The sequence below is a fragment of the Cloeon dipterum genome, chromosome 2 (genome assembly GCF_949628265.1).
Source record: "Cloeon dipterum chromosome 2, ieCloDipt1.1, whole genome shotgun sequence".
NCBI classification, from domain to species: Eukaryota; Metazoa; Arthropoda; class Insecta; order Ephemeroptera; family Baetidae; genus Cloeon; species Cloeon dipterum.
The window spans coordinates 23407224-23421479 of NC_088787.1; the positions used below are offsets into that span (position 1 = coordinate 23407224).

The 14256-nt window shown below is 41.2% G+C and overlaps 1 protein-coding gene across 3 annotated transcripts in view; it reads left to right on the forward strand.

Moving 5' to 3' along the window:
* The window catches only part of dtn (transmembrane protein 132C dtn), a 32926-nt gene extending 18817 nt beyond the window's left edge, over positions 1-14109 (forward strand). Inside the window, exons 5-12 of one of the 3 annotated variants that reach the window (XM_065477417.1) lie at positions 1416-1764; positions 2964-3107; positions 6196-6407; positions 6472-6631; positions 6936-7118; positions 7790-8429; positions 9620-10127; positions 11079-14109. In XM_065477417.1, coding sequence (XP_065333489.1) covers positions 1416-1764; positions 2964-3107; positions 6196-6407; positions 6472-6631; positions 6936-7118; positions 7790-8429; positions 9620-10127; positions 11079-11481 — 2599 coding nt within the window. In that variant the 3' untranslated portion in view covers positions 11482-14109. The remainder of the gene's footprint in view (positions 1-1415; positions 1765-2963; positions 3108-6195; positions 6408-6471; positions 6632-6935; positions 7119-7789; positions 8430-9619; positions 10128-11078) is intronic. The other 2 variants (XM_065477418.1, XM_065477419.1) reach the window with 2 other exon arrangements.
* Positions 14110-14256: the final 147 nt, after the last annotated feature.

Consider the following 14256-nt stretch of genomic DNA (forward strand, 5'->3'; position numbering starts at 1 on the left):
ACAAGATTGATTTATGATTCTTGATTTGCATCCAGAAAAAACCATTAAATTAAAAAAAGAAGTCTCTTAGAATGCCCGCATTCAAATCAAACTCTTTGGTGGCATGTCAACTTTGCTCAGAATTCAAAGTTACAAATCAGATATGAAGCTTTAAAATAGAAAATTAAACAGGGAGAGATTTAAAATTCTAATACGAATCTAAATTTCGATCAGCTGAGACCTTTTTGCCACTAAATAAAATTTACGATTTTGTCCCACGGTTTGCCTTGTCCAAGATTACTTCACGCTTAGCTGCATGAAATAGCCTTTTTGACGGCTAATATTTCAGCAATGCGTGTGCACGGTGTGCATTGAAAAATTCATAAGTTTATCTAGGACGCGGTGTGTGCTTCTCATCTCGCGTGAAACGTGCGCAGCGGCCGTAATTGAATCGCGTTGGCCGCGCCAAGAAACAAATGCTTCATTTTTATTGATGGAGAGCCGCCGGGAAAAGCGCATCTCATGCGAGGGCGGGCGGGCGGAGTGGGCATGCAAGCCCATTTATCACGACTTTGAGATGACCTCTCGACCACCTTTCTCACCCTTTTCACGCCGGACACCAATCTCGGCGGGCGGGCAATTTCCTCGCTCATTGCCCCGGGTTCTATATCATGTTGGCGTTCAGCCCCTCTAACAGTTTGATCCTGACACGAAATCTAACACAGAAACTCATTCAGGAAAACTAAAATTTGCAGTGGGGACTCGTTCAAAATTAGTTTCTGTTCCTGCGAGGATATCAAGTCTTTTTGCAATTAAAGTATGCAAATATCTTCTGTTAAGCGAATTTTTTACATGTTTTTTGAGTCACAGAAAAACAAGATGGTTTGGTTTTGCAAAGATTTGTTGGTTAATTTTATTGTTGATTATAATTTTTTGTATTTATTAATATTAAAAAGGTTTCTAGTAAACATGTTATTACATTCTAAAAAATCAACACTTTTTTCTTTCAGCGAAGAAGTTAAAATAAAAAATGACCGATTTAAAAAAAAATTAGCATAAGGCATTTTTTGGCGAATGATTTGGACATCTAAATCGTTATTTCGATGATTAGTTCGCTTGAGCAATTAACCTTTTTTTCTCTCTCCATAAAATATGATTTTCTGTGCATTTTTGACATATATTATTACTTGATTTTGGATATAGATTAAATGAATTGAGAGTTCAAGAATGTGCACTTCTTATTTAATTAAAAATCATTTGACTTTAAAAATTTTAAAGGGATTTTTTTATTAGTAAACCCTTTGTAGCAAACAAAAAAGCCTGTCTCTTTTTTTTCTTAAAAAAATTGTCCGAGACTGCTGATGAGCTAAGCATTTTTTTGTGAATTTCTCTCATCCCCTGAGGTCATTGAGACGTGCTTTTGGTGCGATTTTCAGCAGTTCTGGCGCCGAGGAAGTGTTCAACTGGCTGCTGGAGGTGGAGGAGAGCTCGGAGCCATGGGAGGGTGGCCGCGTCGTCTGGGGCATCCGCTACGTGCTCGAGGGCGACACCCGCTTCCACGGCCAGCACACGCCATCGCCCGCCACTGCCTCCGCCGCCTCCTCCTCATCCGCCACCTCCAGCTCACACTTCGCCCTGCAGCAGCGACGCGCCCGCCTCCTCAAGGAGGGTGGCGGCGCCGTCGCGGCCGCCGCCGTCGCGCACGATGAGGACGAGAGACGCAAGATCACCGCGCGTTTTGAGACGCAGAAAGACGACATACATGCTGTCCTCCCTATTTCCAAGGTACGCCTCCAAACGTTTCACTGACGTTTGTATCATAGTTGAAACAAGAAAATAAGCTCAACTGTATTAAATTAATCAGAAAATCTATTTCATTTTTCAAAATGAATACCGTTTGCAAAAACATAGTTTGAAATTGCAAGCTCTACACTAGGGATTTATTAAACAACCAGATCATGCAGAGATTTAAATAAAATTAGATGTTAAAATTAAAGCGAAAGGAAAAAATTAGCTTAATATCTTTCGCCCGAGAGCTAAAATTTTTCTTGGAATAAAAATTCGTTTTAAGACGCTAAATTATTTAAAATTCTCTAGATTGACATTGAATGTCGTCCCTTAAATAAGAGTGTTTTTTTTCTAATGAATGGTGAGAAATTTAAAAATAAAATTAATATTCACAGTATTTTTAGTATGTATGCAAAATGCTTTTAAACATTTTTTTAGAGTTTTGGTGCACTTATGGGCGTTTTGTTAAATATTAAATGAGCTATTATTGATCGATTTCAATATTAAATCTTGACAAACGTTAATAACAGTATAGAGCTTCCACATAAAATCCTATCCATCACAATTTAATATATGATTGGATAGATGACACTCGATTATCACTGTTTGATAGTTACATGGTAAAATTAATATCTCAAATAAAATGTGAAGTGAAATCGATGAATGGTCATTAAAAGTAATAAACAGATAGGAACACTAATACCAATCGACTTTTTGCCCATCAAAGAGCTCATATAGTCATGCGTTATACGTCCTCGCTTTTTCAAATGGTGCCTTTTTGAGCACGTACTCCATGAAAAAAGGACCATTTGTGTGTGGTGAAATAGATTTGAAAAGAGGAGCTATATTCGTGTGCCATTTTTCAGTAAAGTCTATATTATATCGCCATCTGAATGAGTGTATGAGAAATATTTGTGGTTGTCTTCGTGAAATTTCTCTTTGTCTCTATTATTTAACCATTAAAGCCAAATTTAATGTGTAGAATTCATATATTATGTGTCTTTTAAAATAAAATCATAATGAGCTTATTTTTTATAATAATTTGCAATTTGATCCCATCGAAAATTCTAAGTTAGTTCTTTTCAACAGTTCCACAAAGCTAACGGAGCGATTGACGTTCACATTAGGGTTCGCAGTCAATATCACCATCTCGGAAATGGGGCAGTCATTCATTCATAATTGATGTGTGATTTCAGAGCTGGGAGGTGCTGAACACGGCGGTGCTGACTGGCAGACAGGTGTCGCAGGCGATGAAAGTGTTCATCGTGAGCAGGGCGGGCAAGGTGGCCGACGTCACCCTGCAGGCGTCGTGCCGCTCCGTCGAGGAAAGCGTTCTCAAGGTACCTAACAGACTGCCGCGTCCCGCGTCCCATAAATATGCTTGTTAGAAGCGCGAACTGCGCGGAAGGAAAGCTGCTTGGGCTTGCCCTCGCGCGACCCCGCGTGCATGCGCCGTTCGATATTTGTTGCTCTTCCTGCTTTTCTCGCCCCATCGCACACTCAAGAAAGGCTCCACGACACCCCAACCGCACAGCGTCGGCGCCTCTCCCTCCTTCCCTCCCGACCCAACAGAAATTCGCACAAATAAAATTAAACGCGCCTTTTTGGGGGGAGAGTAGAAAACAGCCTCGTTTTTCGCCAGACGTGGTGGCAAACTTTGTAATCGAAATTTAATGAAGACTACTATGCTGTAGCGATATTTTTCCTTGGGGTTGGCTGACTTGAGTTAGGTTAAAACGTTGGGTTATGATAATACTAAGTTTATAACGGGTCGTAAACATTGATATATATTAAAGAATTCTTTTAACATTAAAATCCTTAAAATACCTGTTCACTTTTATCCGGTATTTTTTAACATGGAATACAACATTCAATTTACGACAGTTAAGATCAAGTTTGCAATTTTAGTTTTTTTCCATAACATGTCGATTGTTTTGAGACGGTAGTGGACTCCGGAGTCCATTTAGCCGGGACTTTGGATGGCTCATTTTTTTATAAAATCACTTTTATAGAGAATCTCTTTGGTTATTACTGTTTTTTTTCATTTATCTTTTTTCAAGGGTTTCAAGTCCTATTTTAATTTTGTTCCTCTCAAGGGATCGCAAAAATTTGCATATTTCCTTAAAATGCACTGAATTGCCAAAACTTTTGTGCATTTTTTCACAAACTTTTGCGCATTTACCTTAAACATGAATGGACACTCTAGATCATAGTATTTAAAACTGTATAGACAGCCAATAATTGATTTAAAAAATTATAATTATAACCTTTAGGCTTTTTTTCAGTTAGCATTTTCATACTCCTTTTTCGGTCAGTATAAAAAACGTTAAAACCCCTAAATTGGATTTTTATCGGCTGTTTTTCCCTCAAAAATTATGATGCAAAATTGAGGAACCCTGGTTCGAAGTTTGTGTGATTCAATTCAATTCAAAATAATTTTTCGTGCTCATTTGGTACAATATAACGAATTAAACTTACAGCACAGAAAAATATTCGTCTGTTTTGATTGCTCAAGATAAAAATTTAAATTCCACACCACGTAGTTGAATTCCAAATGCAACCATTTTCCAAACGGAAACGAGAAACACAGAGAGAAGCAGATCATAAATAATTCATTCCCCATCCGACATTCTTGCGAACTTCGCTTCGGCATCTGTAAAACTCTGCTGATTCGGCAAGTTTTGTACCAAAATTGACCAAGGTTTGCGGCATAAATAGAAACAAAGTTTTTTTTTTCATTTTATTTTTGCCAATATTTTCGCGAATCCCCCTGCAGTCGGCTGCCCGAACGGATCCATAACCGATCCGTGACCGGCGTCGTCAGCAGGCGATTTGCGATGCGAAACACGTGCCTGCGTATGTGTCACACACACGCCGGAGCCAAATCCGCCCTGGTGAACGAAACGAACAAAGTCTAGCTTGCTGCAGTGGCGCGCGCGCGTCCGCCATGCAAATCGAGAGTCTTCCTGCACCGCGGCTGGCCGTATAGCAATCAGCAGCCACCAGTGCTTGCTCGCTCTCTTTGATTAATCGCGCAGAGCGCGGCGATAATTAATCGTCGCGCCAAACGCTACTGCACACGTGCGCTGCTGCTGCTACTGCTTTTTTCGTTCGCCGGCGGCTCCTCTTTCGTTGTTTCGTCCGAAACCGCGTCTGCCAAGCAGGTGTGCGGCTGCGAAATTAATCTGCCGCCGCCGCCGCCGCTACCGGCGAGGAATTTCCCAGTTGACTGCGCCGACATGGTCTCCCTGAGATATGCAACAGTCACGACGGCCATGTTCTCCCGGCTGACTAAACACCAATCGAAGCAGCCGCCACCCTCTGGGGAGAAAGGCCGCCGCAATTTTGATACGGAGCGAGATCTGCTTAAACACATACATAAGACACGTCGACCGTGTTCTTTCCTCCCATATACGAGCGTCAGCCCTTGATGGCGTGCAAAAGTAATAGATCGGCTGTGATTCTCGATTTTGCAACGCCCGCAGTTCTGCTTTATTTGTTCAGGGTAGAGAGCGACTGAAGACAAAATCTTTATTTTTGAGTAAGAATTATTCTGAATACTGATTTAGGCTAGCAAATGAACCATAACTTGAAAGCTTTTATTAGCACTGAAGGGAAGTTCAGAGTTCTCTAAACGATAAAACTAAATTTAGGATCAAAATTTTGTTTATTGCGTTTCAGCAGGGCCACTTTTCCCTATACATCCCACATTAAAAAGAAAACAAAGGACATAAAAAATCATTTTGAATCAGTAAGACAATCCAATTCGTTGAGAGAAATATTTTAATGAAACCCGTAACCAAATATTTTTCGCTGTGGAGTTAACCTCCTGAACAAGGAACCCGATATTGCAAAACATTTCACTTTTTTATATTTCCGTGGAAAAAACCCTTACTCGATATTTCTTGCTTTCAAAATATTAAAATTTCAATAAACAAATAATAAAAATGGTGAAGTATGTAGCTCTGCAAGTCTAGATATACTTAAAACAGTGGAGCATTCCTTGACAAAGATGATCTCACAATTTCCACATTGCAAGACAAATATTTCCTCTTTATAAGGAACCCGCCGAAATAATATCTGAACAAGACTAAAATTTTAGGAAAACACCAAACAACTGCAACCATTAAAGTCTCAGTACCACTCTTATTATTTTTTAACACGCGTGCCCATTTTTATATTCAAAATTACAAACGAATGAAAAAGTTTGTATATCCTATTATAACTAAAAAATATGTGTTGTAGTGTTCTAGCTTCTGGTAGTATGTTATATTCAGTTCTGCTGCTGATGACGAGCACAGTTTCCTTATTTCCTTTCTTATACTCTGACGCCTATGCTCATTTTGCACGCTTTAGACACAACAAGTGTCATGTAGCGGATACGCAGAAAACTTGATAACATTCCCGACTGTGTATGTGTGTCTTTAGGTGTCGTCGTCGTGCAGCTCGGTGTACGTGGACGGCTCGGAGGTGCGAGGCTCGAGCAATGCGTCTGTGTTGGTGCAGTATGGCCCTTACTCAGGCGTGGCCAAGTTCACCGTGTGGACGCCCGAGTACCCCCTGGAGGTGTCCGTCGGTGACCAGCGCCTCAGTCAGGTCAAGGGCTGGCGGGTGCCCGACCTAGCCGCTGGCTCATCCATGTGAGTGCTTGGCAAACGGACTACGCGCAGAATATCTCACTCTTGTTTTTTTCCTCCACTTCAGCAGCAAAACGAAGCGCTCCCCAGCTGAGGAGTCAAGTTACACGAGCAGCGGACGCTTCATTCGCGGAGGAGGCTGGCTCGAGCCCCTCTCACCTGACGAGAAATTAGAGTCCGCTGACCGGCCGCACTGCCGACTCCGTTTCCAGCAGACCAATGTTGAGGTAATGATTAAATTAGCATTCGAGATTTTGCCTGTTTAATAAATTAAGGATATTTTAACGTCTCGTGCTATTTAAATATTGCAATTCAGAAAATATATTTTGTTGTGTTTTTTATGTTGTTAGTTGCTGGTTATGGAATTATTACTTGATTTTATTTTAAGCTAAAACTAAATAATTTTCCTACTTCTGTAATTTTATGAAAATTTGTGGGAATAATTTAATCTTGAAGGAAACCCTCAAGATACTAATACTATTTGATTAATCAATTATTGGTAATTAATTCCATCAAACCTCCAAATTTCAGGTTTACTCTCGTTTCTATGCTGACGACCACGACGTTGGCCGCATTTCTTTCTTTAGCTCAAAACGCACCTGGCTCAGGGTTACTGACCTTGTGCTCGGTCTGCTCAGGGTTTCCGACGCTCGCATCGCCTCACTCCACGGCCGCACCCTCCAGGGACAGAGCGTCGGTAGAACAGAAGTTCAGGTACATATATGCTAAAATCATAATTCAATCCAATTCAAATAAGGCATAAAGTTGATCAGGGTCAGGGAATGATACCCTGAAATTCATGTATAATTTAATTGCCTTTTGTCTATTAAGAAAAATTCTGCAAAAATCGAATATATTTTTGTTAATCTGCAAAAGTTAGAAAAATTATACATGGGGTAGGAAAAGAATTAATAATAAAAAATATATAACATGTGGCTCTACTCTCTGCGTGAAATTACAAGGATGGGTGGCTAGTAGCAGGAAGCATAATGTTTCTCTCATTAATTTTGTTCACCAATAAGTGGTGAGAGCGTAGTCAAACTTTTTTTTTAAATTACCAGAGATTGAAATTTCCCTGCAGGACAAACTATGTTATACATGAAAATTACTACTGATGTTTCCTGAGGGGCCAAAACATTATCTAAACAGTAGAAGAACATGTGAAATTCTCTCTCTCTCTCTATTTAAAGTTTACTCTTAACCACTCATCCTAAGAGTAGAGTCATTTGTATTTTTATACTAAAAAAAGTTTCTTTATAATTTACATTAATGCACATTTATTACTCTCTTGAAACACAGTTAAAGAGTATAAACTCAAACATTGAACACTCCCAGGTTCTGTCCCTTTTTAACTAACTTGATTTTTTTTTGTATTTTCCTCACAGGTGGTGTCACCGGTGACGGGTCGCGTGCTCGGCGCCAAGGAGATCCGCGTGAGCAACGATCGCGTTTCTGTGTCTGGACTGACGGTGCGGGTGGTGTCCGGGCTGCAGCTGTCCATCTCGCCAGATGGGACAGCTAACGGCTACGTGGCGACGACGTCTGTGACGCGGCGACTGACGGCACAGTACCAGGAGGGCCTGCTGGACGTGGAATTGCGCTTCAACGACGACACAAGTACGGCGCTGCGTGACGTCAGCGTTGCCGACTACCTTCTCACCGTCGACAGTCAGAACCCGGAGGTGGTGGCGTTCGCTCCCATGGCCGCCTCGCCGCACCCGCGCGTCATCGCGGTCGGCGAGGGCCACGGCCCCCTGCTCAGGCTCACCCTGCGCCTGCCAGACAGGTGTGCCGGTCCTGCGGCCACCAAGGGCCGCGCGGCCTCCGCCACTGTCAAGGGCCGCCCGCCGACGCCGCTAGTCCCCAGCAACAACGTGCTTGCTACCGCATTTGCTGACGTTAAGGTCGACTTCTCCGGCAGCCAGCGCCCTGAGTTTGTGCAGAACGATGGTAGCGAGGCGGTGAACTATGGCAACGCCCGAGTTGCCCTACACGAAATCACTAACATCCAAGACATCCTCATTGGTGAGTTTCTCAATATAAAATGGGTTCAATGGCCCTGGTAAAAATCGATTGCTTTCCGATCAATAACCACCAAAACGAGTTCCTGTCAAACCACAGACCAATACGCTTGTTTAAAAGCTCTCGGTGGTTATTTAGCGTTCTGAGCTTTTTGTTGCGGTCGATGATTTAATTTTAATTGGACCTCTCGTTAGTTGGCTGCTTATTGTTACTCTCGACGGTCTCTAAATTGAGTTGCAATGTAAACGATTTTGAAAATTGGTCCTTTTTTGAATATTTTGCAGCGCTTTTAAAACTTTGCTTTTGAACAGTTGAGATATGTTATATAGACTTTTTTATTTACCCAAATACTGATCTGGTTTAGAACTAAAAAATTAAATTGTCAGTTTTCGTCTATGCATGACTTACCATCAAAAATGCAATAACACAGATTTTTTAGACTAGAGAATTTTAGTCAGTCGGTTTTCTTAATTCTAGCTTTATTGAGGGTAATTTACGAAAATTATTAAATACTGATTGATACAAATTGGTATCTTCAACTTGAATTAAATACCGACTATTTTGGACCAAAATGCTGACAGAACCTCTGAAAATATTAATTTTACCCTCTGTCTATCAATCTTCTCGCTATAAAAGCTTCAGAGCTGAAAATACATTTTTGTCTTGCCCTCCATGGCTACTTTTGCCACAGGAGAGTTCCGATTCCAAACACTCAAAATATTATATGGAGTGAAGCAAACTAAATAAACGGAGTGAACTTCTTATCTGAAATCTGAAAATGAGATTTCATTTTTAAAAAAGCCAATCACCTTCTAAATCATAGATGTATTTGACTTTCTTATCTTTGAAAAGTTTTACTTTTCCGAAAATTCAGACTCAGAGCCGACTCTTTTTGGCAAAATTATTTAATTGATACTTATTTAATTCACAAAAGTCTTCAATGTTAATAATTTTTTCCTGCTGGGGATGTTCTTTTTGGGGCGTTTTAATTGCTGTTTTAATTTTTTTTAAATTTAATTACACCTTAGGAAAATGCTTTTACATGCAAAGCAGGTACTAGAGAAAAACATTTTTTACGTAGGGAACGACTGCCAGGCTGTTAAATTGATTATATTGGTATTATTAATCGTTCCTTTGAAATCATGGTACTGAAATGACTGTTTTCATTTAATTTTGTGTACGATTTTTCGCAGGCGTCCCAATGAAGGACGAGAACAACCACGAGCCGACGGTGCAGGCGCGGCAACACCCGGCGCAGCGGCTGCACGCGGCCATGACGCCGTTGGAGATCGGCATGTACGTGCTGTTGGGCGCCTTCTGCCTCGCCATCGTCGTCTTCGTCGTCTCGTGCGTCGTCTACGCGTCCAAGTTCAAGGACGAGCACGCGGCCGCCGTGGCAGCCGCGCGGCGACCGATGGCCGCAGCAGGCCAGCCACACGTGCGGCTGTTGGCGTCGTCGGCCAGCGGCAACAAGCGCGACTCAACCACCAACGCGCACGACTGGGTGTGGCTGGGACGCGCAACTCTCGAGCGGACGCAGCCGCGGGGGCCCGCTGTCCGCCTCACGGCCAACCCGGCCTTCCAGGTAGCCAGCTTTGACAACCCGTGCCATGTAGAGCTGCCGTCGCGCCCGCCACCCCTCAACACTGCCACCTACTGCAAGCGGCCTGCCTCACAGAACGACAACAGCGAGTGGCACATGTGAGTTCTTACCTTTTCATTTTTCTAAAAAGCTCCTCACTTCAAAGTCGGCTTGTGGTAAGAATGTGTCATAGGTTCTTAAAAGGCTGAAGTGGATCATTCTCTATTTATTTTTCATTATTATTATTATTGGCTAATAAATGAATAATATATTAACATGTATGCCATTAATATCAGTAATCAAAGAAACATAAATATAAAATACTTATCAGGATACCAATCTAATTTTTATTTAACACTATTTATTGTGTGAAAACGAATACATTTTAAGTGGAGCCAATATCCGAAACATTAGCATTTGTGTGGTAAATCATAAATTTTGTAGAGGGCCAATATAAAATAAATAATTCCTAATTGTGCCACTGTCATCTCACAAAATGGTGGTTATTAACATTTGATTGAATTTTTCATATTCTCTGTCTTGTTTAGCATAAGATTTAAAAATTTGTGGGGTCAAATTCGGAAAAGTGCAAAAAATCCAAAATTGACGCAAATAGACGGTGACCAGTTTTGTAGGAAATTTCACATCAAGTTTACTTGTTAAAATCTCATTTTAATTTGTTTTGGCTTATTTCATGCAGTAGAACAATTAAAAAATATTAGCTATTTTTCATTGAAATGCTCGGACTTGCTCAGCCGCTGCGTTAACACGCTCATAAGTGTGGGTATTCTGGCTCTCCTCACGTTTGAAGTCCACCTCGCGCGCGCTGTGACCAGCAGTTTCCAGCTGTACACCTTTTGAGTCAACTGGCATCGAGTGCACTAAACACTTTTACACAACCCGTTTTTAAAATTAATAAATTCAAAGAAAAAATTCAATTACATGAGTTTCGATTGCACCATAAATTTTAAGAACCATAAAATATATTATGTAAAGACAAGACAGATTTTAAATTTAAAAGTTGGCTTTGCTAAATTAAAAATATAATTGAATTATTTTTTGTTCAATAGAACGGAGCCGCCACCACTGCCACCGCACGCGAGCTCGGCGCTGTCACCGAGCGACCCAAGCTACAAGCCGCCGGTGCCCCCGCACCGCAACCTGAACCCTGCGTCGGCGCCTGTGAGCCCGCCACCGCGCGTGCAGTCGTCGTCGTCGTCTCCGGTGCCAGAGCTGCCGCGGCGCAAGGGCCGGGGGCGCGGCCGGGGGCGGTCATCGGCCGCCTCCGCCGACGCTGTCACCGCCGACGAGCTGCTGATGGTGAAGCGGGCGCACGTGGTTGGCAACCCCATGTTCAGCGAGCAGGAGCAGGAGGAGCTGATGGCGAGCGACGTCGGCCTCGACCTCAACCTCGGCATGGACTACGAGCAGATCCTTGAGTACTTCGACAACCTGAAAGAGTCGAATGCTTGAGGCCTTTCCCTTCTCGATCATTTATTCACTCTTTGCTCAGCTCCAAGCTGCCGGAATCGGTCTTTGTTCCGTTCTTGATTTCCGTTCCGCCCTCCGTGCGATTTGACGCGAAGACGGCGTCGACAAGAACGCTGTCGACTCGTTAGCCGAGTTTTCTCGAGTCTCCCGCGTGACTGCCCGCTCGCCATGACTGAAACGGTGATGTAAATTTTATTTGGGAAAATCAAAAGACCGCAATTTTGCGCATTTTTACCGAGCAAAATGTAAAAAATAATATTTATTCATATTTAGGACCAATATGACGTAGACATTTAAGGAAATCTACATCAAATATTGTGAGACCTGATTCGTTTAATTATTTAATTAAACAATTAGATTGGGTGACCGCCAATTTAAATGGCAGACTTTGTAAAGCAACTTTTTTCTTTTCATCCATTAGGCATTGTATCACATTTGTTGCGCTCGCCGTTTCTCGTTAAGGCGGAGCAGTAAAACCATCCAGAGCCGTTGCCGGGTCCTACGGGGGCTGCACGAGCTTTCAGAAAAGCAGGTGCATCCCCCGAGAGCGATTACTTATTGCCCCCGGCGGAGCAGTTGCGTTATTCCATCAATTAGACATTATAGTTTGAGGAAAATTGCGCGCACCGACTCGCAGCGGAGCCTTGTGAGGACCAAAGCGGACTTTCCGTTCCCAAACGAAAATATATTCACTTTCCGACTTTTCAGTGCAATATATTAATTATACCGGAGAAACACACACACACATACACACACACACGTATACACGATGATGCGTTCGGTGATTATTTGATTTGGCTTAGAGCGACTCGTGTAAATAGCTGCCTAGGTGTAAAGAATTTTGTACGTTCCTAACTGGTCCACCTTGCAGGGAAATTTACGGAGGCGAAGAAATAGCTAAAATATAATCAAACTCGAGACGTCAGAACGGTCAATTCAGCAGATGAATATATACACACACACACACACACTAAAAAGCATCATTATATGAACATTCCTATAAACAAACGCATGTTTCGTACACCGCGCTTGAAAACAATACTAACGCTTGATTGGTTTGCTGTCAAATGATCGGTTTCCATGTGCATATCATGTAATTGTTAGCCGAGTGCATGTTCCACGTAACGCAAGAGAGCTTGTCAGTGTTAAAAAATAACTCAGTGACCAACACGCAGATCATTTATTTTTTCTAATTCACGCAGTTTTTGTCCGGAAGCAAAAATAATATTTTCCTGCGGTCATTTGGGTATCAAACGAAAGACTTTTGCTAACGTGTTATTTTAGACGAGGGCAGTTGTAACTTTCCTATAACTTGCTCAAACCGATTTGTAGCAAGTTCGATTACCTCTTCCAGACGCTTTGTTATTTTCGGCAGCCTTCGGTAGGAAAATTTAATAAAAAGAAAAAATAATACTCATCGCCACCCTTCAAAAGACAGGGTGTCTAATTCTAGTCTAAAAACGCGAAATGTGTTTGTTAAACCAAGAAGCAAGCAATCTCACGCCATTTTTAAGCTACGCACAGACTCGACACGCGCGGCTCTCTAATTTGCTTTTAGCGTAATTAGGCTTTAAAGATTTGAAGGACTTGGACCGTAAAGGTTGAAAATTGTTTAAAAGCTCGCCGCACTATGAGAGGAGTAAAATTTGCATCAGAATTCTCAGAATATTATTCTGCAGACTAAAGAGGAAAAATTGGACATTAATTTCTCTGGCCAACAATTGAAAGGGGTTGAGAATTTAACTAAATCTTTATTCTGAAGCATAATTTCCTGGAAAAGTAAATGCTAAAAATGCTATGCAAAGTGTCCTCAGTTTTTAGACCAATTCTCGATTTTGACCGAGCACGTCCTTTAATATGAATCTAGTCACGAGATTCGCCCACCGAGATCATAAATAAATACGTCTTCAATTGCCGTGTCTAGTCATATTCCCGAATCGCTTTTTGTGTACAACGTTGGGTTTGCTGGCAAAATGCACGAACTGACTGTTAATTTTAGCCTTTTCCATCTTCTCTTTCTTGATTGTGCAGCAATAATCACACACACGTAAATTATAAATGATATTTAATAGTTTTTAATTTCGTACAGCTGTGTATGCTCAAACCTTGATTATGCAGAATGACGACGAGCGAAATTGAAGAATAATCTCATAAGTTAAAAAAAATACACGAGAAATAAATGTTCCCGCCGGTGCTTTCACGCGACACTCGACAAAAGGGACGAAGAGAGAGCCTCGGCGACAACTGTTTAAATATTGTGTAGAGAAAGAAAAGTGTTGTGAGTATAAATATGAAATGTTGAATTATAAACACGCATATTATATATTAATATACACACACGTGCATATATATACGCGCATAAAAATATAAACTACGGAATGTGTGTAGCAAATGAGCGTACTCAAGTGTGGACAGTAGCCAGTGTCCAATATTGTACTAAACTACATCAAATAAATTCGCGTCAAACAACTTCCTACCTACCTAATGAATAAAAAGTATATATCCAAAAATAAAACAAACCAACACACACATCATTGAAATACAAATTACATATGTATTGTGTCTTGTATATAAGTCTATATAATAAAAAGATACACAAAAGGAGTAAAATATATTGATTCTCATTTTCTTACCCAATACTCATAACTGTTTCTAACGCAATCTTATTCCATGTATTCTAAATTGATTCTTCTAATTGTAAAATATCAACATGATTCTAAATTGATTTTTAGCTTGCTTCAAGAGACTTTGATTTAA